The 25,607-nt window shown below is 35.7% G+C and overlaps 2 protein-coding genes across 11 annotated transcripts in view; one reads left to right on the top strand and one right to left on the bottom strand.

Annotated features, from left to right (window-relative positions):
• The window catches only part of LOC112047132 (gastrula zinc finger protein XlCGF57.1), a 45,039-nt gene extending 31,192 nt beyond the window's left edge, over positions 1-13,847 (bottom strand). For 3 of the 9 annotated variants that reach the window (XM_024084101.2, XM_024084100.2, XM_024084095.2), the window contains exons 1-4: positions 13,572-13,842; positions 10,879-11,020; positions 9,788-9,865; positions 8,484-8,606 (exon numbers count right to left, since the gene is read on the bottom strand). In XM_024084101.2, the coding sequence (XP_023939869.2) occupies positions 8,484-8,606; positions 9,788-9,865; positions 10,879-11,020; positions 13,572-13,709 (481 nt within the window). In that variant the 5' untranslated portion in view covers positions 13,710-13,842. Of the gene's footprint in view, positions 1-8,483; positions 8,607-9,787; positions 9,866-10,878; positions 11,021-13,571 lie in introns of all 9 variants that reach the window. The other 6 variants (XM_024084094.2, XM_024084090.2, XM_024084105.2 and 3 more) reach the window with 4 other exon arrangements.
• Positions 13,848-15,431: 1,584 nt separating this feature from the next.
• Positions 15,432-25,466, top strand: LOC112047121 (gastrula zinc finger protein XlCGF26.1). Of its 2 annotated transcripts, XM_024084050.2 has the most exons (5): positions 15,432-15,685; positions 18,136-18,280; positions 18,748-18,810; positions 19,151-19,294; positions 22,124-25,466. In XM_024084050.2, exons 1-5 carry the CDS (start codon positions 15,557-15,559, stop codon positions 23,305-23,307), a joined length of 1,665 nt encoding a protein of 554 aa, XP_023939818.2. In that variant the 5' UTR covers positions 15,432-15,556; the 3' UTR covers positions 23,308-25,466. The 2 variants fall into 2 exon arrangements, with proteins under 2 accessions (XP_023939818.2, XP_052745589.1); XM_052889629.1 differs by lacking the exons at positions 15,432-15,685; positions 18,136-18,280 and adding an exon at positions 18,333-18,402.
• Positions 25,467-25,607: the final 141 nt, after the last annotated feature.

Genomic DNA, 25,607 nt, shown 5'->3' with positions numbered 1-25,607 from the left:
ACGCGTTTATCACATTAGTAGGATTTAGTACATCATCATCCATCATCATCATCATCAGCCGAAAGACGTCCACTGCTGGACAATAGACATAGGGCTCTTGCATGGACTTCCAAGCACAACGGTCTCCAACCGTCAGCATCCAGCGGCTCTCTGCATCCCGCTTGATATCCTTGGTCCAACTAGTTGAGGGTCGACCAACACTGCACTTTCTAGTGCGGGGTCGCCATTCCAGCACCTTGGGACCCCAACGTCCATCGACTCTTCGAACTATGTGGCCTGCCCATTGTCACTTCAGCCTCGCGACTCGATGAGCTATGTTTGACTTTGGTTCGTCCGCGGATCTCCTCATTTCTGATTCATCACGCAGTGAAACTCCAAGCATAGCGCGCTCACAGACTTTTATGGACAACACCAATATAAAAAAAAATCATTCAGTCATTAATGATATTTTGGTCAGGAGTTTATTAGTCAACATCATCATTATTAACAAACCATATTCGGCTTACTGTTGAGCACGAGTCTCCTCTCAGAATAAGAGAGGGGTTAGACCAATAGTCCACCACGCTGGCCCAATACGGATTGACAGACTTCACACACGCAAAGAATTAAGAAAATTCTCATGTATACAGGTTTCCGCGCTATGTTTTTCCTTCACCGTTTGACACATTGACACGTGATATTTAATTTCTTAAAATGCACACAACTGAAAAGTTGGAGGTGCATACTCCGGACCGGATAGAAATCTACGCCATCCAAATCGAAGGCAGAGGTCATATCCATTGGGCTATTACGTCACTCAACCGTATCACATTAAGCAACTCAGTCGCAAATTTTTTTAAAGTACAAAATTTTATATAAATCACTTTTCATCCAATAAACAGATGGGTGAAGGTCTTTTCTAATACGGATCTTAAGACTATAAGCAGTAAACAGTATTGCAGTGACTGATACCTCGACCACCTGGGCAAGGCGAGACCAAAACTAAGTAGCAGAAGCACCAAACACCCTACTGTCATGTTTGGCACAACCTTGAAAAGGTACCAGCTCAGCATTGTGCTGCATGAACCAAGCAAAATGCTGGACCATGCTGCCCTGATTTTTAACTATTACCTCGATTCTAGGTAGTCTAAGAGAAAAAGAAAGTCTTCTACAGTTTATATGGTATTTTTCAGCTATTGCTTAGGGTGACTAGGAAAAAGAAAGTCTCCTACAGTTTTTATGGCATTTTTTATCAATTGCCTCGATCTTGGTAGTCTAGGTAAAAATAGAAAGTTTTCTACAGTTTTTATGGTATTTTTCAGCTATTGCCTCAATCTAGGTAGTCTATGAAAAATAAAATCTAGTTTTTATGGTATTTTTCAGCTATTGCCTCGATCTAGATAGTCTAGGAAAATAAAGTCTCCTATAGTTTTTATGGTATTTTTCAGCTATTGCCTCGATCTAGGTAGTCTAGGAAAAATAAAGCGTCCTACAGTATTTATGGTATTTTTCAGCTATTGCCTCGATCTAGGTAGTCTAGGAAAAAGAAGAAAGTTTCCTACAGTTTTTATGGTATTTTTCAGCTATTGCCTCGATCTAGCTAGTCTAGGTAAAAGCAGAAAGTTTCCTACAGTGTTTATGGTATTTTTCAGCTATTGCCTCGATCTATCTAGCTAGTCTAGGAAAAATAAAGTCTCCTACAGTTTTTATGGCATTTTTAGCAATTGCCTCGATCTAGGCAGTCTAGGAAAAAGGAAGAAAATCCCCTACAGTTTTTATGGTATTTTTCAGCCATTGCCTCAATCTTGGTAGTCTAGGTAAAAATAGAAAGTTTTCTACAGTTTTTATGGTATTTTTCAACTATTGCCTCGATCTAGCTAGTCTGGGAAAAATAAAGTCTCCTACAGTTTCTGTGGTATTTTTTAGCTATTGCCTCGATCTATCTAGGTAGTCAAGGAAAAATAAAGTCTCCTACAGTGTTTATGGTATTTTTCAGCTATTGTCTCGATCTATCTAGCTAGTCTAGGAAAAATAAAGTCTCCTACAGTGTTTATGGTATTTTTCAGCTATTGTCTCGATCTATCTAGCTAGTCTAGGAAAAATAAAGTCTCCTACAGTTTTATGGTATTTGCAAGTTAAGGTATTTAAGAGTGGTAATCATCAAAATTCTTCTTAAGCTTTACCGTAAAACTGCACTTACCTTCATCAAATATCCTAACAGCTGTATCTAATGATATACATTCTCTTTCTTCTCCGAGTAAGTTCGTCACCTTCGCACAATCTTGACATCACTTTATACATGTATATCCCAAAAAATTCATTGCTCAAAAACTGTTACTTTTATGTATTCGTTTATAATTTTCCGTTTATTATGGTATTTTTTTTGGTTAAAACGCTATAATAGTATAGAATTCGGTTTAATTATAAATCGGTAAAATATCATCGTGGAGATAATTCTCAATGAATTCATACATAGAGGGGGTACTTAGTCTAAAGCTGAAAAAGTTAACACTAAACGCACGTGGGATAATAAAGCTGCTTATTTTGAGAATTTTTAACTTATTAATGTTGTTTTAACACGTTCGCTGCGGCACTGATATTTCTGTACTTTCCTCTCTTACTAAAACTTTAGGTGTTGCGGTACGAGGTCAATTGACCTCGTAACTCTTGGAAGCGCTAGGCGTACGAGGTCAATTGACCTCGTAACTCTTGAAGACGCTAGGCGTACGAGGTCCATTGACCTCGTACCGCAGCGAACGTGTTAAAAATCATACTATGTAATTTTTTTTTATAATTTTTTTTTCTAATTTCTGTTTATTTTCATGATAATACGAATCATTATACTTTTCCTATAAATTTTATTAACCTCATATCCCATATGCATTTAGCGTTCTGAAAGTGTCATTCTAATAGTCAAAGCACATTTTTTTAAACATTTATTTTCAATAGTTCAATCAAAAACAAAAAAAACAGTTATAAAAACTAAATACAAAAAAAATACTCAAAAACTAAATAAAATGAATAAAGCAAACATTTAAGGTTTCACCCGCGTAGTTCTTATTCCCATGGGAATACGGGGATAAAATAATAATTTTCTTGTAAATAAATTATCTCTCCATTGGTGAAAGAATTTTTAAAATGGATTCAGTAGATCCGGATTTTACCCTTACCAACCTCACAACCTTCTTCTAGGAGGCTTCGGCCGTAGCTAGTTACCACCCTACCGACAAAGATGTACCACCAAGCGATTTAGCTTTCCGGTACGATGTCGTGTAGAAACCGAAACGGGTGTGGATTTTCATCCTCCTACTAACAAGTTGGCCCGCTTCCATCTTAGATTGCATCATTACTTATCATCAGATGAGATTGTAATCAAGAGCTAACTTATAAAGAAAAATTTAAAAAAAAACCCACACCTCTTTTCGGTTTCTACACGACATCGTACCGGAACGCTAAATCGCTTCGCGGTACGTCTTTGTCGGTAGGGTGGAAACTCTCAATCTGGACCAATTAACAAAACCTCAATCGGCCCAGCCGGGGATCGAACCCCTCCTCCGTTTTGTAAATCTACCGCGCATACCACTGCGCCACGGAGGCCGTCAAACTTAAACCTTCACACCACGGAGTTAACTAGTAAAAAAATCATCCCCATTTTACAGTGGAGGTACCCTAAAAAATCAATCTTAATGTTTGAAAAATCGTGCTAAATTACAGCTTTCTAGTACTAATAGATTCTAAACTAAATCGCGGACAGACGGACATGATGACTACGGAATCCTAAAATAGGGGTGGATTGAATTGAATCCCAAGTGTTTTACTATTTTTCGCAAACAAACTTGTATTTCAATGGTGACTACCTAAGATAATTTTCGAAAAAAAAAGAAAAAGAAACAAAAAATGCTTTGAGAATCACAGTGACACTATTAATAAACATGTTGGCGGTATTACAATATTATAGATAAACAAAACATTCATTCATGTTTTTGTCGTAGATAGAGAACTTAGCATTCGAAATAGCAACAAAATACTTTTTATGCACGGGATTGTTTCGCCCGCTTTGTAAAAAAACGAATTGACTTTGAAGTCGAATATCCATACTCAATATAGAATTTCTGATTATCATCTATTCCTAGCTCAGTTTAATTTATAATTTCTAATTAATGTTTATTCCTAACTCAGTTCAATCAATAATTTCTTATCAAAGTCCAGTCCAAACTCGAGTGAAACTAGAAATTCTGATTAGTGTCTATTCCTAACTCAGTTTAATGTTTAATTTCTGATTAATTTCTATTTCTAACTTAGTTCAATTTCTAATTAAAGTCCAGTCCAAAATCGAGTCAATCTAGGAATTCAGATAAGCGTCTATTCTTAACTCAGTAATGCATAATTTCTGATTAATGTCTATTTCTAACTCAGTTTAATTCATAATATCTAACTTAAGTCCAATCCATACTCGGGTCAATCTAGAATATCTGATTAGCTTCTATTCCTAACCCACTTTAATTTATAAGTTTTAATTGCAGCCCAATCTAAGCTCGGGTCATCCTAGAATTTCTAAATTAACGCCTATTCCAAACTCAGTTCAATTTATAATTTCTAATTAAAGTCAAATTCAAACTCCAGTAAATATAGAATTTCTGATTCTATATTTAAGCCGTATGTAAAATTAATATTTTCGTTTATGTATTTATTCTCTCATTTTCAGCCCAGAGTTGGGTAGTTGGTGGTAATAACCCTTGTCTAAGGGAGCATGTTAAGCAGTAGATGCTGTCTACTTCATTATCATTAAAATATTACAGTGATCGTTGTAGATTTAAACATCGCCTGATGGATCTATGCTCTCTCTCTCTCCTTTAAGGTGGGAGGCCTTTTCTTTTAGTAGGCCATTAAAATAGCCTTATAATGATTGTTAATTCCGTAGTATATTTAAAACGTGCTATTAAATTAAGCTCTATAATTTTGTAATACCGTCCCCTGGAAAAGACACATAAAAAGCACACAAATATATATATTTTTGAATGTATATGGAAAAGCTGACGTATTAGTATTTAACGTTTTTCGAATAATTATTCCATAATTTTACGAACAGAAGAGATATATAGGCCTTATAAATTTAAAGCGATAAGGCTGCCTATTGTGCATTTTTTTGTTACTCAATGACAAATTAACCCTTAACTGCGATCTCACCTAGGATAGAGCTTCCATAGCTCAACGGTAAAGCGGTCGGAATCATCACCGAGGGGCGGCGGTTCGATCCCCGCCCCGTTGGTCTATTGTCGTGCCCACTCCTAATTCCGGGGATTTTCAAAATTTTAAATTTTATGTTATTGGCTATTCCACTCCATTTCATATTTGCATTTGGGTATAATTTTCTTACTTTAGTGCCCTTTGTTGGTTTAGTTGGATATTTTACAATTTACAATTTCAGTTATGTGCATTTTAAGAAATTAAATATCACTCAAACTATGAAGGAATAATAGAGACGAAACTGCATCCCAGAGAATTATCTTAATTCTCTGCGTGTGTGAAGTCTGCTAATCCGCATTGGGCCAGCGTGGTGTACTATTGGCCTAATCCCTCTCATTTTGAGAGGAGACTCGAGCTCAACAGTGAGCTGAATACTGGTTAATAATATTACAATACAAGTACACAGCTTTTCCACATATCTTCAAAATGGCACCATTGGTATTGCGTTCATGTCAAAACTTTCCCATGAAATTACAATTATTGTTCCAGAAGCAATATTAATAAAGTTTCTATAAAACTTTTAGAAGCTTGTATAAATAAAAATGAATTTGTTTGTAAGAAAAATGGGTTATAGTTTATTTAATTTTGCATAGAATCCGCGCCACGAAAGAAGTCCCGTGGTGAAAACCTGAACTAAAATTGATAACGCCTTACACAAATGACGATAAGAATTAGCGCCATTAAGACGTTCGCTGCGGCACTTATATTTCTGGACTTTCCTCTCTTACTAAAACTTTATGTGGTGCGGTACGAGGTCAATTGACCTCGTAACGAAGACGCTAGGCGTACGAAGTCCATTGACCTCGTAACCCTTGAAGACGCTAGGCGTACGAGGTTCATTGACCTCGTAACCCTTGAAGACGCTAGGCGTACGAGGTTCATTGACCTCGTAACCCTTGAAGACGCTAGGCGTACGAGGTCCATTGACCTCGTAAATCTTAAAGATGCTAGGCGTACGAGGTCAATTGACCTCGTACCGCAGCGAACGTGTTAAGACAACAGCGTCGCGTCTGCGGTACTTGTTTCGTAGCGCGGAGTATAAGTTATAAACAATTTGTTAAAAATTTAAATGATTTCTGTAAATTCATGTTTTCTTTTGAGTAATGCTAGCCACCCACGGTCCAATATATCCACATGCCAGTAGCGCTGCAGCATGACGTATGGTAAAACTGATCGTGTGTTGGTCGGTCAAAGAATAATAGGCAGATAGAGCAAATACAAAATTCATAAACGAATACATTCTCGAGACAGTACGACACGAATCGCCGCATCTGTATTTTTCAATATTATTCAAGAAAAATGGCGTCTTTGTTTTTTAAATATTTTAAACACTGTTCACAAAAAGTAAAGATATAAGATGGGAGTATTTTTTTTATTGGTATAGATTATTTATTATATTAATTTACGTAATTGTTGTTAGTGTTAAATTCTGAAATACGAATTATGAAAAAAGTTTGTATATGCGGATGTCAAGGAGACGCGTGACGTATGTTTTTTATGGGTTTCACCGGCCTCACCACGCTGATTGTAAAGACTCATTCTGGATCATCCTTATTCTGTGACTTGAAGCAATAATGACGACCAGCACACGATGAGTTTTACCAGGCATCATGCAGACACGTGGTTATATCGAACCGTGGGTAGCTAGCATAATAAAAACTCTAAACGACTCGACTGTCTTGTTGGTCCACTAGTTAGCCTATGTGGTTTCGGTCTTGGGTTCGAATCCTGGGTCGGGCTACTGAGTTTTTCTTTCCTCTAAGAAATTTTCAGGTAAAATTCTGAGTCTGAGAATTGAAAAGATGGTAGTGTTACATTACAGTAAATGTCCGTTCCGGTAATTATCATTAACTTGTTATAGTGATCGTAAAAGAACCCGCCAACTTCGTACTATCTCGGCTCTTGTCACGAGCCGAGATAGTACGAAGTGTTCCGTGAATTAGGTGGGGGTAGTGGGAGACCCGAGTGGTTTAAGACCACCCTTAAGGTTTGAGGTTGGATAGCCCTTCATGGATTATTTTGGTTTGGTATAGGCGTGAGAATGACTTGAGTGGAGAAGGGGAGTGTTAACTAGTTTCAGTATTTAACCCTACGTCCTTCGATCACAGGGCCGGGACTTCACCCAAGGTCAATCTCTGCCACTCGAGGGTTTATTGGTAACATTCTTAGTGGGAATTGTGACACCTGGTAGGTTCCTAGGAAAACTGTCAGTTTGATAACAGAACATTTGACAATGACGTCTTATTCATTGATTGACTTTGACATTAACAGCCTGCGTTGGCAAAGACAACTGACAATCAGTGAAATATGCATCGAAAAGGATAAGTAAATCACTACGATCGGTGTGAAAATAATGAAATCAGCTTATTTTCCCTGTCAACGAATATTATTTCGGCTAAGATTCTAATGGAGTAATTGCAGAATCATGTAGAAAATATCACTTTAAAATTAGCCAATTTTGCTTTGACAGTTTTAGAATTATTGGTAAAGAAAATTATAAATATAATTTATAATTTTTAATTATTCAATAAAATCCCAAATTCAGAGCAAATTCAACCTTAAAAATTGGAATTAGGGTTGAATTTGCAAATGCAACTACTTGAATTGAGTGCCAAGAAGTTGTGTTTGGCTCTCATTGAGTGGGGACGTTTTTTGGTCGCTGATTGTGCATCCACTTTTTAATAGGAGATCGATGGGAGTAATCTAAATAGTAAAGTAAAATAATCTAAAAGTAAGTAAAAATAAGACGGCCGCGTGGCGCAGTGGGTAGTGACCCTGCTTTCTGCATCCAGGGCCGTGGGTTCGATTCCCACAACTGGAAAATATTTGTGTGATGAGCATAAGTGTTTTCCAGTGTCTGTGTGTATTTACATTATACATTATATAAGTATTTATATGTAGTATATAATTGTATATTAATATTATAATATCAACTATCTTAGCACCCATAACACAAGCTACTTTGTATGCTTACTTTGGGGCTAGATAGTGATGTGTATTGATTAAGTATATTTATTTAAAAAAAAAAAAAAAAAGTAAATGTACTAAAGATCTTGTAAAATATACAAGATTTTTAGTACATTTTTCGTTCTGAAAAGTAGTCCCAATTTTGGACATTTCCTTTACCACTAAAAGTTCTACGTTTTTACTTCTATATGCAGTCTCTATATATATATTTTTAATTCCCCTCAATTTAAGTACAATTTCACATGAACGCATCACCAAGGGCCACAGTATAAAGCAAACTATCGACTTACGTTTGACAGAAGTCTCGGCGGAGGCCTTGCTCTTCTTGGCCTTCGACGTGGAGGCTTTAGCGGCGGCCTGACGCTTTCTGGGCTTTTCATCAAGTTTCTCCACTTTTATGGGTACTTCGTATTCTGGAAACAAGGAGAGATTCATCATTATCTGTGTAAGGGTCAGGCTCAGACGGAGGTCCTGTGTTCGATCCCCGGCAGGGCTGGGAGGTTTTCTTAATTGGTCCAGGTCTGGCTGGATCCTTTAAACCTAGGCCCCAAGGTCACGTCTTTAGATACGAAAGTCATGTCAAGTCACAAAGATAAAATAACTTGAAATAGTTAAAAAAACTAAAAAACCCTCTTTTAGCACGCACTAAAAATTACAAATATTGGATTCAAGTCACATGACTATTTTATCGTATTCCTGACAGCAAACTTTCATTTAATATCCATATTATGGTGGTGGATTTCAAACAGCTAGTCCGCCATCTTGGTGAGGCCGCCATATTGGATTTGTAATGACGTTTCTAGTCTATGTATTGTCATCAGAACTCAGAGCGTGTGCAAAATTTCAATCTAATCGAAGACCGGGAAGTGGATCAAAGGAAATGTCCCAATTTTCTATGGAGGCTGGGCCTTTTTCCAAGTGTCAACTAAGCAGAACAAATTATTTTTATCTTAAAAGAACATAAAATATAAAACTTAAAACTCAAAATAAAAAAATTTTTGGAACCCACATTTTTTTAAACGAATTAAATGAAATGTATTTTTTTCATTAGCTGACAACATTAATTAAACATTTTTATTATGGCAACACGATTGTAACTCACACCCTCACAGATTGTTAGTGATCTTCGCGCAGTAGCGTTCGTTTATGGCGTTTTTAAAGCATTTTAATGATTTTTTTGTTTAATGCTTGTCTGTCTACGATTTAACTCTTTTTAACTTGTGTCTTATTGACCTTTGACAATATTACATGAAAGTGACAACTTACACCAGATATGAATTCAATTCCAGGTGTATATTACCTTTGGGCTTTTGAACATTTACTGTATTGTCTATGTTTAATTTGACAAGGGAGCGAAAACTAAAAAAAATATTTATCTAATTAATGCGGGTTCCAAAAATTCTAAAAAAATATTTTCTCAACAGGAATTTGTATCTTCTATCCGTAAAAATACTATCGACCTGCTTATAAATTAAATATATTAAAGGCCCATTTTGGGACATGTCCTTTATATTCCAAGATTTTCTTGCATACATAGTTACAATTGAAACTAATGTAAAGCGTGTAAAAAATGGTTTTAATTTACTAGACTCACCCTGGCTGGAGAATTCATCGGCTGACATGTTAGAGTCGTCATCGTCGAAACGGGTCACCTCCATTTTGATTGAGTCCGCTGTGAAAAAAACAGAAAATTATATATCCTGCCATTGCAATGACCGACTGGTATAGTGAAGTAGTAAAAAATATATAAATATAATAAATAAAATCTTTATTGACCAAAAAAATATACAAAAAACCATAACATTGCCTGTGGTCTCCACACTAGATCTGTATCGTGGAGACCAGGTAGGATTTTCTAATGCTTTCTGTTGGACTAGGACTAATAGTGAAAGAGAAGTAGTGGGGTTCGATTCCCACAACTGTAAAATATTAATCTCAAACGACGGCACTAGATTTAATCTATACAAGTAGGTAGATATCTATACTAATATTATAAAGCTGAAGAATTTGTTTGTTTGATTGATTGAACGCACTAATCTCAGGAACTACTGGTCCGATTTGAAAAATTCTTTCAGTGTTAGATAGCCCATATATCGAGGAAGGCTATAGGCTATATATTATTCCCGTATTACTACGGGAACAGGTACCACGCGGGTGAAACAGCGTCAGCTAGTTAGGCACAATTCCTGTAGTTTTCATCCTACTAATATTATGCTCTTTACCGTCGCTAATACTGAAGCGATATGGCTGTAATTTGAAATGGAAACAGATTTTACTCATTAGCACATAGGCTACTTTTTATCCCGAAATAATCCATGGTTTCCCGATATTTGCGAAAGCTGATGATTTTGATGATATGAATGTTTGTTACTCTTTCACGCCTCAACTACCGAACCGAATTAGCTGAAATTTGGTATTAAGATATATTATAGCCTGGATTAACACATAGGCTACTTTTTATCCCGGAAAAATCCATGGTTCCCGAGGGATTTGTGAAGAACTAAATTCCACGCGTACGAGTCGCGGGCGTCCGCTAATTTTTTATATTCTGAAATAAATGATTTATTAGTATATTAATTTTATTAGTCCCGCTACACCGCTACACTCCCTCGCTCCACTCTGGTAGACAGGCACCCTTACAGGCGGCGTACTGTACCATTCATAACAAAATAAGCAATTACATACTTTTGAAGCTGCTCTCCTCCATTTTCCTCTTGAACTTCTCCTCCGTCTTCTGCACCTGACGCTTGAAGTTGCACGCATTCCGCAGCTGAGTGATGCACACCTCGCATATGCCACCATTGTTGATTTCCTCAGATATTGACAGCTGGTACAGAAAAAGCCTTTATGAGAGACAAAATTAAATACAACAGTGTTGGATGCAATCTTCATGATATGTCCGAAAATCGGACATTAATCTGCGCAATACAAAATTTTTAGGTATCAGCGGTCGAGCAGTGGCGCGGCGGTTGGGCATCACCCCGCGTGCGCCTCACCCTCCCGAACTCGCCTGACGGCTCCGTGAAACCTTTGTCGCCATTCCAGCACCTTGGGACCCCAACATCCATCGGCTCTTCGAACTATGTGCCCCGCCCATTGCCACTTCAGCTTCGCGAGTCGTTGAGCTATGTTCGCGACTCGGTGACTTTGGTTCTTCTGCGGATCTCCTCATTTCTGATTCAATCATGCAGATACACCGAGCATAGCTCATTCCATCGCCCGCTGTGTGACTCTGAGCCTTCTTATGAGGCCCATAGTTAACAACCAAGTCTCGGAACCATATGTCACTGGCAACACGCACTGTTCAAAGACTTTTGTTTTCAGGCACTAAGGAATTTCGGACAAAAAGATATCGAATGCTGCCCAGCCGTTGAAAACAAACCATACATAGTATAAAATAAATAAGTTATGTAATAACCTGTGTTTTCTACCTTCATGTCTATTTTCTTTGTTGGTAAACAGTACTCATCAAAAAAGGCTGTAGTATAGTGTCTGTGTGACAGATGGGGAGTTTCTGCTTACTGAAGGCGATTGGATGAGTACTGTCAAGGAAGAGTGTGCACTGTGAACAAATGGTTTTGATAACCATAACTACTGAAAATGTAAGTTGTGCAATGCCCCATATGGGTTCTAAACTAGTTGGGCATACACCAACATTGTATCACTTGACATTGTATTACTTCATAGTATAAAAGTGGACAAATATTATGTCCTAACAAGAGAAATAACTAAAAATGGCTATGTAGTTAGTCTGTACGCCGTAGAAGTAGGTGTGAGAGAATTACCAGCAAAATCTCTCTATAACTTGCTTAAAGACCTTGACCTCTCTAGAAGTGCAGCTAGTTCTATATTAAAACGAGTATCCAAAGCTGCTCTAATAGGATCTTACCAAATTTGGCTAGGCAGGGAGAACAACACGAGCAGAGAACGGGGAGTGTTGATCAATCGTCAAGGAATTCCTTAACCCTACATCCTGTAGGCACAAGTTCAGGACTCTGCTCGAAGTTTTTCTCTCTACCACGCGATGGACCCGGCACCAGCACGGTGAATCCATGGAATGCTAAGATATTCGTCTCAGATGCAAAAATGCCACTAAAAGGTGCCCCGCGGTTTCACCCACATAGTTCCTATTCTCGAAAGAACACAGAATAAAAAAATTGCCTGTGTCACTCGCAAATAATTAAATATTTTTTAAATATTTAATTATATTTTTTTTAATAAAAAAAAATTTAATTAGCTTTATTAATTAGAATAATAAGCTTAGAACAATTAGGCATAAACAAACAATACATAATTTAAAATAAGTAAGTTATGAAATGACATGCATTTTCTACCTTCAATTCTAATTTATTTGTTGGTAAACAGTACACATTGAGTAGGGCTGTAGTATATGTAGATCAGGTGCTGTGAGGAGTTGAAGTGGAAAAATCATGGACATTTGTTACTCTTTAACACACTACTACTGTACCGATTTGGCTAAAACTTAAAATGAAGATAGATAATACCCTCAATACTGATGGTTGTGATGGTATGAACGTCTGTTACTCTTTCACATTGCAACTACTGTACTGAATTTAGAATTGAGATAGATTATAACCTGAAGTTAAATAAAGGCAAAAATCAATGTACCTAATTCCCACAATAATTGTTAAAAGCTGATGATTATGATGTTTTTATAGATGATATAAATATAAATATTTGTTACTGTTTCACACAGAAACTACTGAATGGATTTAGCTGAAATTTCATATGGACATGATTTATGGAACAGGTTCTAGAGCATAAAAAAAATACCCTTCAACAAGTTTTATTAAAACTTAGATTTTTTTTTTATTATCACCTACTATAAGTGCCAATTACACCATCTTCTAAATCTGAATCTGAAAAGTTAAAGCCTATGGTCCTAGAGAATAGAAAATTAAAAGGTTTGTTCTTAATCAACTTCAGTGAATTACGCCTAATCCTATTCAAGAGCTTATTGTTTTTTTTAATTTATCTAATATTAATTCAACAATTTATTAACTAAATGAAACACTTTTTAAATTAGCATCGCGCAGCTATTACCTTTTTCTACTGTGTCCACCATATTGAATTCAGATGGACAGGTATAAATTAATTACAGAAAGCCAAGACAAAGTAACAATTCATATTTTCTTATAATCTACTAAAATATTAAGTATGTTTTCTTTGGAAAATTCAATATTATTGCTAATTAGCTAGAAATTTTTAATTTCAAGAATTTAAATTGTAATTTTAGAGGACATTAAGCGGCGTTGAAATGTCGGCTTTTAATTTTTTCGTCCATGGAGACAAATACGCTACACCATACATAGGAGATACAAAATGTCAGCAGAAAAACTAGTTAATTTTAAACTTACTGTTAAATCAAAGCAATCCTTTAGCATATTTGCGTAAATTTCTTCTGCGCCCATCCATTGGTATGGAACTTGGAAGTCTTTGAAACTGCCCTCGGATGCACAACACCGGCACATACCGTCACTTAAAACACCCTCCATTATGTCTAATTACACTAACTTATCACTAAAACATATTCAATACGTAAATAATTGGAATAAAACAAATAAGAAGCAATCGACGCTACACGATCGAAGCTCCGCCATTTTATAAAGGAAAGGAAAGCAATGGAAAGCAAACTCGAAGCCAATGCGATTAGCGGCTACAATTCGTTCAGAAACATAGTAAAATCAATAAATATCATGTCAACTCCTTTGTTTCTTGAAAGTTCTAAATAGGAGTTTTTCGTCAGTTCTTTAATATTTTTGAAGCAAAAAGCAAATTTAATTTTAGTTTAGACGATAAGACCAATTAATTTTCAGTATTACATTAAAATAATTTTATTTTAATTTGCTATCATCATCATGAATATTCTCGTTTCCGAACGCGTATCTGAAAGGTAAAAGCCCATAGAGTATAGACTATCACCGTAGACAGAGAAATTATTAGACTCATCTTTAACATCCATTCTGAGGATACGTTGTACTTGCATTTTCTCAAACATTCCTATTTTACACGCGAACTTTTAAAACGAGACAAGCCTAAGTCAATATTTAATTGTTTTTAGACCCTATGGTCTGTCTAATAAGATTGACAATGTGGATTCGAATGGTCCTAAATGAAAATAAATTAAATTTAGTGTGTGCACGAAACCATTAACTTAACTTGATGCAAATTATAAGTAACTACAGTAAGCTTTAGTATAGAATCATAAAGATTTTTATCAGATAATGAAATTACTGGGTACGTTTAACTTAGCCTGTAGCCCGTTAATCATAATAATCAAAGCCACTTTCAGAAATACTCAACCAGCGCGTCATCAGGGTGTAAATGATTACTAAAAAGTGTGCATTTGAAAAACTGAGGATTTGAGCATAACCTAACGGAATGAGACGGTTACAAAGATGCAAAATAAATAAAGCATTGTATTTCTGTTTTTACGCCACGAATGCGGTTATTTTTTTATTGGTATTATAAAAAGAAATAAAACTAGATTAACAAATTAAATTCTTACGATTCCCACAAACTGAAGTTATAAAAATCTACAGAGCTACGCCTTCTTACTTAATCTATAGGAGAGGGGATATGGCTCAGAAGTATAGCAGTATGGCGGTGTAATGCGGCCTAGGGTGATAACAGTAATTACTTCAATGAACGAGACCATCCCGCCACCAATTTTCCAACTTCCGGCTGAGCTGGGCATTTCATGTAATAATAATTGTAGTAGTAGGATTATTGGTTAAGCATTCTGTTACAATGCAGAATGTTTAGTTCTGAAATAAATAATTGTCAGCCTTGTATCTTTGCCTTGGATTTAATTATTATGATTAAGTTGTAAGTAAGTAACTCAGAGTCTGTTAAAACTAAAAAGCTATTTGGCATGGGTATGTATATTAATTTAGTCTATTTAAAAAACGGTGAAAAAAAATTTAGTTACAAAACAAAGTGCAAAGTGCAAAGTGAGGATGATTTTATTCTCGTCTACCCCATAGTATGGGAAATTGCTATCGGTTTTTTTGTGCATTGTAAGGGTTAAAAGTGTTAATTTAATCTACGGAACCCTACACTAGGAGTGGCCTGACATGCACTTGGCCGGTCTTATTATTTCTAAAAGATTATTAGCCATAGACTACATTCGCGTCTCAAAACCGTGAAAGTGTAGTAGAAGTCAGTGTAACAAATGGGTAAAAATTAAAAAAAAAATGTAATTGTCAAATGTCAATGTCACGAAACGAATGTCACAAACGTCACAAAGAAGAACAAGAAATTCCTACCAGATTTTTTTAGAGAAAATAGAATTAAGAATTCCTTTTAGAATTAAAAATAGTGTTATTACGAAACAAGGCTTATGAATTCTAATGCTTTATGCCGGTGCTGCCTGGCGCGGCCGCCGGACAAGGACCTCAAGTCAATGTACACACGGCTCGGAAAATCTGAAGTTTATGGAGATATGCTCAAGGAATGTTTCGAAATTCATGTATGTAAATAAGTGTTTTACGTTTATTGAATGACTACCCGAAGCCCTACGGTTTCCCCCGTGTAGCGTAATTCCTGTTACCGTGAGATTAAGGGGATAAAATATTCAGACGCTAGCTCGCTTTTATTGGTAAAAAAATTCTTAAAATCGGTTCAGTAGAGATTTTAAGAATTCTTTTACCAATAGATCCAGAGATTGGCCTCTGAAGTACCTTACCTCTATATAATATTAGTATAGATAGTTGCAATTGCTATAGCAATTTTTATTCACTGCCATAAATATGCAACTCTCTCTTCTATATATTTAAAAATGAATTGCTGAGAACGGCTGAATGGATTTATCTTATCTTGGTCTTGAAATGTACGTGGAGGTATAGGGAAGGTTTAAGAGGTGAGAAAAATTTGAATAACTGCTGTGAAAACCATTAAAACAACCCTTTTCTATTTTAGAGTCAAGGGGTAGGGGTAGGGTAGGGAGGAAGTTTACATAAGTCAAAGCAAAGCTTGACTGGGTCTCAGAATTAGTAATTATGTTTTGTTTGTTTATAAAATGTTATGTATACTAATATTGTAAAGCTGAAGAGTTTTTTTGATTGAACACATTAATCTAAGGATCTACTGGTCCGATTTGAAAAATTCTTTTAGTGTTAGATAACCCATGTCTTGAGGAAGACTATAGGCTACATATCATCCCCATATTCTTACGGGAACGGGAACCACATGTTTAAAACTGTGCTGAGTCAGATAGTTCAAAATATATCTAATTGATCTTATATTATTAATTGAATGTACTTTCATTAATTTAAGAACAAGTTAATTATAAATATTATTACATGTGAACTGAGTAGAAATTTATACCTTCATTTTTAATTTGTTTGTTGGTGAGCAATACACATTGAGTAAGGCTTGTAGTATAGTCATATATACTCATAAATTCTGATAAAAGCCCAAATAATAAGGAAAGGGGCTGGAATCAACCTCAAAAGGTATTGGGTTCTATCCCACATTCACTGGACTATGTGGATATATTGATCAAATATTGATCTATACTTATAATAAACTAGTCCAATTCTATATATTAATTCACAATTTGAGATTTTACTTTGTTTTCGATTTCTTGTCTGTGTGTCTATCCATGTTTTTTTGTTATTCAAGCATCACGCTGAAACTACTGAATTAATTCAAATAATAGTTTTGCTCGGCTTGAGACCATAATATGGAGTAGGTTATAGGATACTTTTTAATTGCGAAAATAAAATAAGAAGGGGGTGAAATAAGGGTTGAAAGTTTTTATGGAAAGTCCTTCATTTTTAGAGTTGCAGTTTTAAAAATTTTGTTCATAAATCATAAAAAAAAATACAAAATATAATGTGATTCAAAAATTTTTAAAATTCAACCCCTAAAGTGGCTTGGAAATGAGGCTTGAAAGTTTACATTGATTTCCACGCAAACAAAGTCGCGGGCGTCTGCTAGTTTTAAAATATGTTTGAAGAAGTGAAGGGATGCGCGATGATCACATTGATGTTGCGATATGAAAAATATTGTATCATCAATGTTATGGAGGTCAATAATCAATCTTCGATGTTCCTCACTGCCTCACAAAAACAAATTACATATTTCAAGAAAGCATTCACAAGTACAGGGTATAATTTATTATTTAATTAATATGATGATTTCATTGTATTTTATTATCAATGCTAAAATTAATGATGTTACTTAATATCGATGTTCAGTTTATGATGAATATTGAACATCAACATTGAGCTTTTGATTATGTCATCGGCTTTCGGCTCACTGCTGAGCTCGAGTCTCCTCTCAGAATGAGAGGGGTTAGGCTAATAGTCCACCACGCTGGCCCAATGCGGATTGGCAAACTTCACACACGCAGAGAATTAAGATAATTCTCTGGTATGCAGGTTTCCTCACGATGTTTTCCTTCACCGATTGAGACACGTGATATTTAATTTCTTAAAATGCACACAACTGAAAAGTTGGAGGTGCATGCCCCGGACCGGATTCGAACCCACACCCTCTGGAATCGGAGGCAGAGGTCATATCCATTGGGCTATCACAGCTGTCACTGGATTATGTCATTGACGTTTTTCACATAATGATTGTCCCTAGTTTGAAGGGATATATTTATTATGAAACATTAGGGTTCATTTAACGAGCGGCAACGCTACCGACGACCACAGTCGACTGCCGTTGACTGTCGCCGAGACGTCGCCGACTGCAGTCGTTGGTAGCAATTGCCACTCATGTAAATGAACACTTAATTATACAAAACTAGCTGACGCCTCGCGGTTTCACCCGCGTGTTTCCCGTTCCGGTAGGAATACGGGGATAATATATGCCTTCCTCGGCCAGTAGTTCCTGAGATTAGCAAACAAACAAACAAACAATCTCCTCAGCTTTATAATATTAGTATAGATTATTTTCTGTTCATTTCAGTTCTCTCTAGAGGGTTGCGACAGTGACAATGGCATCTGCGAGGTGTGTGTGTCTCGGCTGCGCGACTCTTGGGACTTCAAGTGCCAGGTGCTGCAGTGTCAGGAGGAGCTCCGGCTGAAGCTGCTGGAGATTGTGGATCAGAAGGGTGAGCTCGCTTCTGCACCTTGTGTCTGTCTCGCCTCTGTGACGCGTGGTACTTCAAGTGCCAGATGCTACAGTGTCAGGAGGAGCTCCGGCTGAAGCTGCTGGAGATTGTGGATCAGAAGGGTGAGGTCGCTTCTGCACCTTGTGTGTGTCTCGCCTATGACGCGTGGCACATGCTAGGAGGAGCTCCAGCTCAAGTTGCTTGATATTGTGAATAGTTTTGAACCCATATGGGCCCTTATTCAGACGAGAGACAAAAATATCTTAGCATTCCATGGATTCATTGTGGCTATCGGGTCCATCATATAGCAGAGAGAAAAAACCCTGAGTATTCAAGCAAGTTATAGATATGAAGTTAATTTTGTCTTTCATTTGTAGTCAATCCTTTTTAAGCTTGCACCTCAACAACTGAACACCATGGAAATGAATTTGTAACAAATAATGCAGTGCATCAATTTTGCTTTCCAGGTCAACTGCCCAAAATCAAGGAAGAATACTCAGATGCTGAGGATAATGGCCTTTATTACTTAGGTAAGAAGTTTTACTGTATTGTGATAGACCAGTGGATGTAAACTCCGCTTTCGATTCGGAGGGCGTAGGTTCGAATCTGATCTGGGACATGCACCTCCAACTTTTCAGTTATGTGCATTTTAAGAAATTAAACTTCACGTGTCTCAAACGGGGAAGGAAAAACATCGCGAGGAAACCTGCATACCTGTGAATTCTCTTTGTATGTGAAGTCTGCCAATCCGGATTGGGCCGGCGTGGTGGACTACTAGCGTAACTTCTCTCATACTGAGAGGAGATTCGTGCTCAACAGTGAGCCGAATATGGGTTGATAACGACGACTCTATTCTTGTATATCTCACAGAACCAAAGGAGGAGTTGTCGGACTTCGAGGATATGAAGGAGAAGGACAAGTTAGCAGAGATGCTCGGCCTGGACGATGTGCCACTCAAGAGAAGAGTGAAGAAGAGATCCAGCAAGAAACGACTGCTTCTTGACAAGAAGAGTGGTGAGACACTTTGATTTGAGCGTTTTTAAGACTGTAACTTCAAAGATTTTGTAGGAAATGGTAGTCTTGAGACCGATATGACGTCGTTCGATCTTGTATTGGCTCGTGCCTACACTAGGGTCTGTGACTTGTTTCCGTGTATAGTGGGAGTTAGTGAGGGGGAGCGATCGGGCGGCAGCGACTTGCGATATAAGGTGCTCGCCGTACGGTCGGCTTCAGTGGTCTCATGGCGAGCCGTCTACAACTTTTGTTGTGTAATCCTTCATGGGTTATATTGATGAGTATTGTTTACCAACAAAGAAATTAGAAATGAAGGTAGAAAACACATGTCATTTCATAACTTATTTATTTTTAATTATTTATTAAGTATGGTTTATGTATAAAATGTTATATAAAATATATTAACCATATCTAATTGTTCTAAGCTTTTTAATCAAATTTATTTTCATTAATTTAAGAACAACTTAATTATAATTATTATTAGGTGTGAAATGACTAGTGATTTATACCTTCATTTTTAATTTGTTTGTTGGTAAACAGTACTCATCAAGAAAGGCTGTAGTATAGAGCAGTGAATGGTGAGTGTTGGCTAGTAGTAGTAGTAGTAGTAGTAGTAGTAGTAGTAGTAGTAGTAGTAGTAGTAGTAGCGGAAGAGATCCCTTGAACCTGTACCCGGAGTTACAAGCCTCTGGAACTGCTCAAGGTATTCTCTGCCATTCTAGGGTCTTATTTTGGTTACAGTTTGATTTGTTAGTTAAGTTGTCCTGACAAATGTTGTGAATCATAACCTTTGTTCGACATTGGTTTTTCTTATCCTTTTTTTAATCCGCTTCTGAGTTTTTCCTAAAAATATGTTATGAGCCCACAAAATCACTGCAAAAAGTGATCCGAGCGCGCACATGCATAATTTTGTACTTACATTATATATTTATGTATATGGCAAATGGTAGATACCACACCAATGCAATTAAGACAATTAGCCACTTTTTTAGTTTTGAATCAGTTTTGACACACTAGTGCCATATCTTTAATATAAAATATCATTGTTGTATCTGTCAATATGAGCCTCAGACTAATTACATGAGGACCTGTCTCGCTAGACGTTACTTTTCTGTCAAAGTGATGAGAGATTATATAAACTTTCGCCATAGAATCGATGTTTCATAGTTGTAATTGTGTTAGCCGGTTAAAGAGCTCCATAAAAATATATTTTTGTGTAGTTGGTAGTGTTAAAAACGGTCAACAACTTCTAGTTTAGTATATAATTTCGTCTAGTAAGACTATGAAGGTTACAATAATTCACATAGAGCTAAAAATTGGTATGGATGTTCAGAATAATAGTATAAATGAATTGTAAATTGAATTGAAAAGTCCCTATCAGTCCCCCTTGTGCAAAAAAAAATATTGATGGTGAAAGTTTGCATAAATAGATATTTCGCGTTTTTCAGCTAAACAGTGGGTTTTACAAAAAATAGTTTGCCAAAATAGTTCAGACAAAAATTGTAGATCATCCGATTCTCTTCAAAAAATGTATACCATGTCCAGATTGAATTGCGCTATTTGGTAAATAAACAAACCCTTTTGTCGATGCCAAACTTTCATAATAGTTTTCAGAACCATCAAACTATTAAAACACGCACAAACACTTTGTTCTTTACAATCCACCTATGGAGAATCATACAAACGTAACATTTTTTTAATTTACACAGGGTTTAATCAAAATTTTTAGAAATAAACGAAATTAAACACGAAATTATGCACACAGATTACATTTAAATGTTAATTTGACGTTTCGTCTCTCTAAGGTTGTGCCAAGTAAAATTGTCACCACAGATTAAAAATGAACGATTTACCGATTGTAAATATCGAATGTATTCCGTTCAGTATCGATATCGTAATTGAGTAATTTGAATAAAGTATTTTTTTCATAGCACTGTTTAGTTAGTTACGTACTTATATGTTAAAAAAGATAATGCGTTAACAAGTACTGCCTAAATTTTTTAGTACTCTTTTAATTTATAACAAACAGATACAAGTGAAAAAAAATGTTATTTGATAGGTATTAATTAATATGCAACAGAAAGAGGTAGATAGTTAATATCGCCCGTATTTTGACTGTGTGATTAGTGTTGCCAACTTAGAAGTGAGTTTTTAAGTAAAGTGATTTTTTTACAATTGATATAAAATTCGATTAGTATAAGTTAATTCTCGATATAGTTCATCAACGGCCCATCCCTAGGATGACGTCACAACTAATGTCAGTGATGAATACGGCCATATTTGTTTACAAGATTTTGCAATTCTAAAAAAACGAAGTTTATCTACACTTTTTTTCATAAGTGTTGCCATTTCCGTGATATAGAACGTGTTCAAAGAAGTATGAAAATTATTTTATTCGTAATATGCACACGTTTCCACACCACCATGAGGTAATAAGCTTGGCGCTTTTTTTTAAAGTTGTTTCCCCGGTAGGGCTATTCCATATACGCGGGTGAAGACGCTTAACTTAATGTACCGATAGCAGGCGGCCTTTTTAGCTAAATCGATCTCATTCAGACAATATTTGGTGAGAGAAAATCTTAAAATATAAATGCGAAAGGTCATTAATCAAGATAACTCGAAAACCGCTGGACGTACAAATATGAAATTTGGCAGTGACGTAGGTTGTAGTTATTAGAGGTCCGCTAAGAAAGTATTTTGCGATAGGGTCAGATTAAGGAGGTCTAAAGGCGGACGAAGTCGCGGGCTTCCGCTTGTATTATAAAAACGGGTTGTGCGACAATTTAGACCCAATCAAAAATTTTAATACACAATTTTTCTGAATTGCAGATCGCAAATCGAAGAATCTCATCAAACCGATCAAGCTGTCTCTCCGTACTTTGTCACAGATCGAAAAACTGACCCCCACCATACGATTCATAAGTGACAATCAGAAGCATAGTAACAATGTTCAAAATCTTCTGAAATACTCCAATTGTACCCCCTTCTCCAACAAAACCTTAGCCGGCATAGTTTGTGCTTACTGCAAAGAGACTTATCCCACTCCTGAACAATTGAGACTTCATGCCAGTGATGTGCATAAAAAGGAAGATTTAAACTTCAACAAACGTTTAGACAAAAGCAATTTATCAATAAAAATGGACATAAACGACTTAAAATGTACGCTGTGTGAGAAAAACTTTGATGTGATATCAAATCTTAAAAAGCATTTAACAAAAGACCACGATATAAAGTTCTATCCAGACATAAATGACTATATAATGGAATTCAAATTGACGAGCACAGAAATTTTAAACTGTGCACTATGCAATTCAACATTTGAAACGTTCAAAATGCTTTTACAACACATGAACGGACATTATAGGAACTACATTTGCGATGTCTGCGATTTGGGATTCATAAACAAGCACAGATTAAAGAATCACCAACGGACACACGAGACGGGGAGTTTTAAATGTGCGTTTTGCGAAAAAGTCTTTACGACACGAGTGAGGAAAGTGTGCCATGAGAAATACACGCACAACACCAATGCTAGATACACAACAAATTGTCCTCACTGCGACCAATCCTTCACGAGTTACTACCAACGGAATAGGCATATGTTTAAAGAACACAACATAGCAGCTGCTACGTACAAATGCAACATTTGTGACAAATCATTCATACTGAAATCTAAATTAACATCACATATAAAGAAAGTGCACTTAATGGAACGTAATCACATATGTGCGGAGTGCGGTCAGGGTTTCTTCATCAAGCAATCTCTAGACGAACATATGATAAAACATAACGGTGAAAGAGTGTTTAAGTGTACAGTGTGTAATAAGGCTTATGCTAGGAAAAAGACTCTAAGGGAACATATGCGTATACATAACAACGACCGTCGGTTCAAATGTGGTGCGTGCGGTCTTGCGTTCGTACAAAAGTGCAGTTTAAAAAGTCATATGTTGTCTAACCATGGGCTAACTCTCGCTGAGTATGAGAACGCTAAGAGTGAGTTGCATAGCCCTTGAAACGCTAACTTAGCACTGCTATTTATGTTGTAACTCTCAAGAACTAACTTAGCACTGTTATAGGTAATGGCACACCCTTCAAAATGTTAATTTTTTTGATTAGCTTTGAAACGCTAACTCAGCGCTTCTGAAAGATACATATAGATATGTTTAAAAACAACATCTTTGCAACATTTGTTATTGATCATTCATAATGAAATCTAAATTAACATCACATATAAAAAAGTGCACTTAATGGAACATAATCACAAAATATCTGCTGAGTGTGGTCAAGGATTCTTTATCAAGCAATCTCTAGACAATTAAAAATATCGGTGAAACAGTTTTTAAATGTAATTTGTGTAATAAAGCTTATGCTAGGAAAAAGAGTCATATGCTCTCTAACCATGGGCTCACTCTTACTGACTATGAGAACGCTAAGAGTGAGTTGCATAGCCTTTAAAACTCTAACTTACGACTGCTAAAATTTATGTCATTATCCCTTAAAACGGTAAATTAGCGCTGCTAAAATTTATGGCATTATCCCTTAAAACGGTAATTTAGCACTGCTAAAATTGATGGCATACTCTAAAACGGTAATTTTGCATGGCTAAAATTGACGGCATATCCCTTAATACTTAAATCCATATTATTATTTTTATCTAAAAGATGGCTGAAAGTTTATTAGTACATTCACATCATGTAGACACACAAATTTATAGGTATAATGTTAACAAAATATGTACACAATAGTGTAAATAATTAATTAATTATATTATTGTTAAAAAACAATGTCACAAAAATTGCTGTTGTCAATAATAAACAAGATTTATTTTTTATAATTTTTTTCCCAGTAGGTACACATAGATAAGATATATCTATGCTAGTCTCAGACTAATTACATAAGGAACTGCCTGGCTAGTCGTTAATTTCTGTCAAAGTATATGATCAACGATATAATGCGACTATAAAATCTGTCTCTATAGAATCGATGTTTCATAATTGTAATCGTGTTCGCCGGTTAAAGAGCTCCGTAAAAATATCTTTTTGGTGGCCTCCCTTAAATATACCTTATGTAATTAGTCTGAGATACCTACTCTGCGTCAAAGTCCATGGCTTAAAGTTTGTAAGTACATTCACATCTTATAAAATTGATAGAAATATTGTTAACAAAACATGTACATAATAGTGTAAATAGTAAAATGAAATTTTAGTTAAAAAAAATGTCACAAAAATCACGGTTGTTAACAATAAACAAAATGTCTTTTTTTTGTTACATACATACGATAATAGATATATCTATGTGAGTCTCAGACTAATTACATGAGGACCTGTCTCGCTAGACGTTACTTTTGTGTCAAAGTAAATGATCAACGATCTAATGCTATTATAAAAACTGTCTTGGAATCGATATTTCACAGTTGTAGTAGTGTTTGTCGGTTAAAGAGAGTAAAATACCTTTTTATGTAGTTGAAAGGTGTAAAAAAGGTCAAAAACTTCCAGTTTAGTACTTATTCTAAGCTAGAAGTTGTTGGCTTTTTTTAAACGGTATACACCCAACGTAAGCTCATGTTCCTAGAAAAATAACGGACGATTAGGTTCGTGAATTTAAGTGTGTAAAAGTCCTTATGTGATTCGTCTATGATTCTTTTAACTATAAATCTATGGCTAAAAATTTGTAAGTACATTCACATCACATAAAAATGGTAGGTATATTGTTAACAAAACATGTACATAACAGTGTAAATAATAAATTATATTATTGTTAAAAAAAAATTGTCACAAAAATTACGGTTGTCAATAATAAACAAGATTTATTTTTTTATTGTTTTATATTTTTTTTTGTTACGAGAAGATATATCTATGCGAGTACAGATAAAATGAAGTTTTATACAAATTTATTTCACAGCAATGAAATATTTATCTATATTATGTAATCTCAGACCAATTATCTTCTAGACCTCACTAGAGCTTGCCCCTCTGTCAAAACTATATGATCATGATCTAACGATTTCATACAAACTGCGTCTATAGAATCGATGTTTCTTTGTGTTAAAATTACACGTGCGATACATGTTCAATAGACGGTAATCGGTCTGAGATCTCATAAATAATGTAAATTAATTAATAATATACTGTAAATAATAGGAAAATGTAAATAAATACTATACATACTACAATTTAAGCCTTTTTTTATTTGACCTATTAAGTTAGTAGTTATTGTATGACTCATTAGAGTGCGCGCGCGAAAAGTGGTTCCTTCACCGTTTGTGACAAGTCATATTTCATTTTTTTAAATGCACATAGTTGAAAAGTTGGAA

The sequence above is a fragment of the Bicyclus anynana genome, chromosome 26 (assembly GCF_947172395.1).
Source record: "Bicyclus anynana chromosome 26, ilBicAnyn1.1, whole genome shotgun sequence".
Classification (NCBI taxonomy): domain Eukaryota; kingdom Metazoa; phylum Arthropoda; class Insecta; order Lepidoptera; family Nymphalidae; genus Bicyclus; species Bicyclus anynana.
This window is presented reverse-complemented; position numbering and strand designations above follow the sequence as displayed.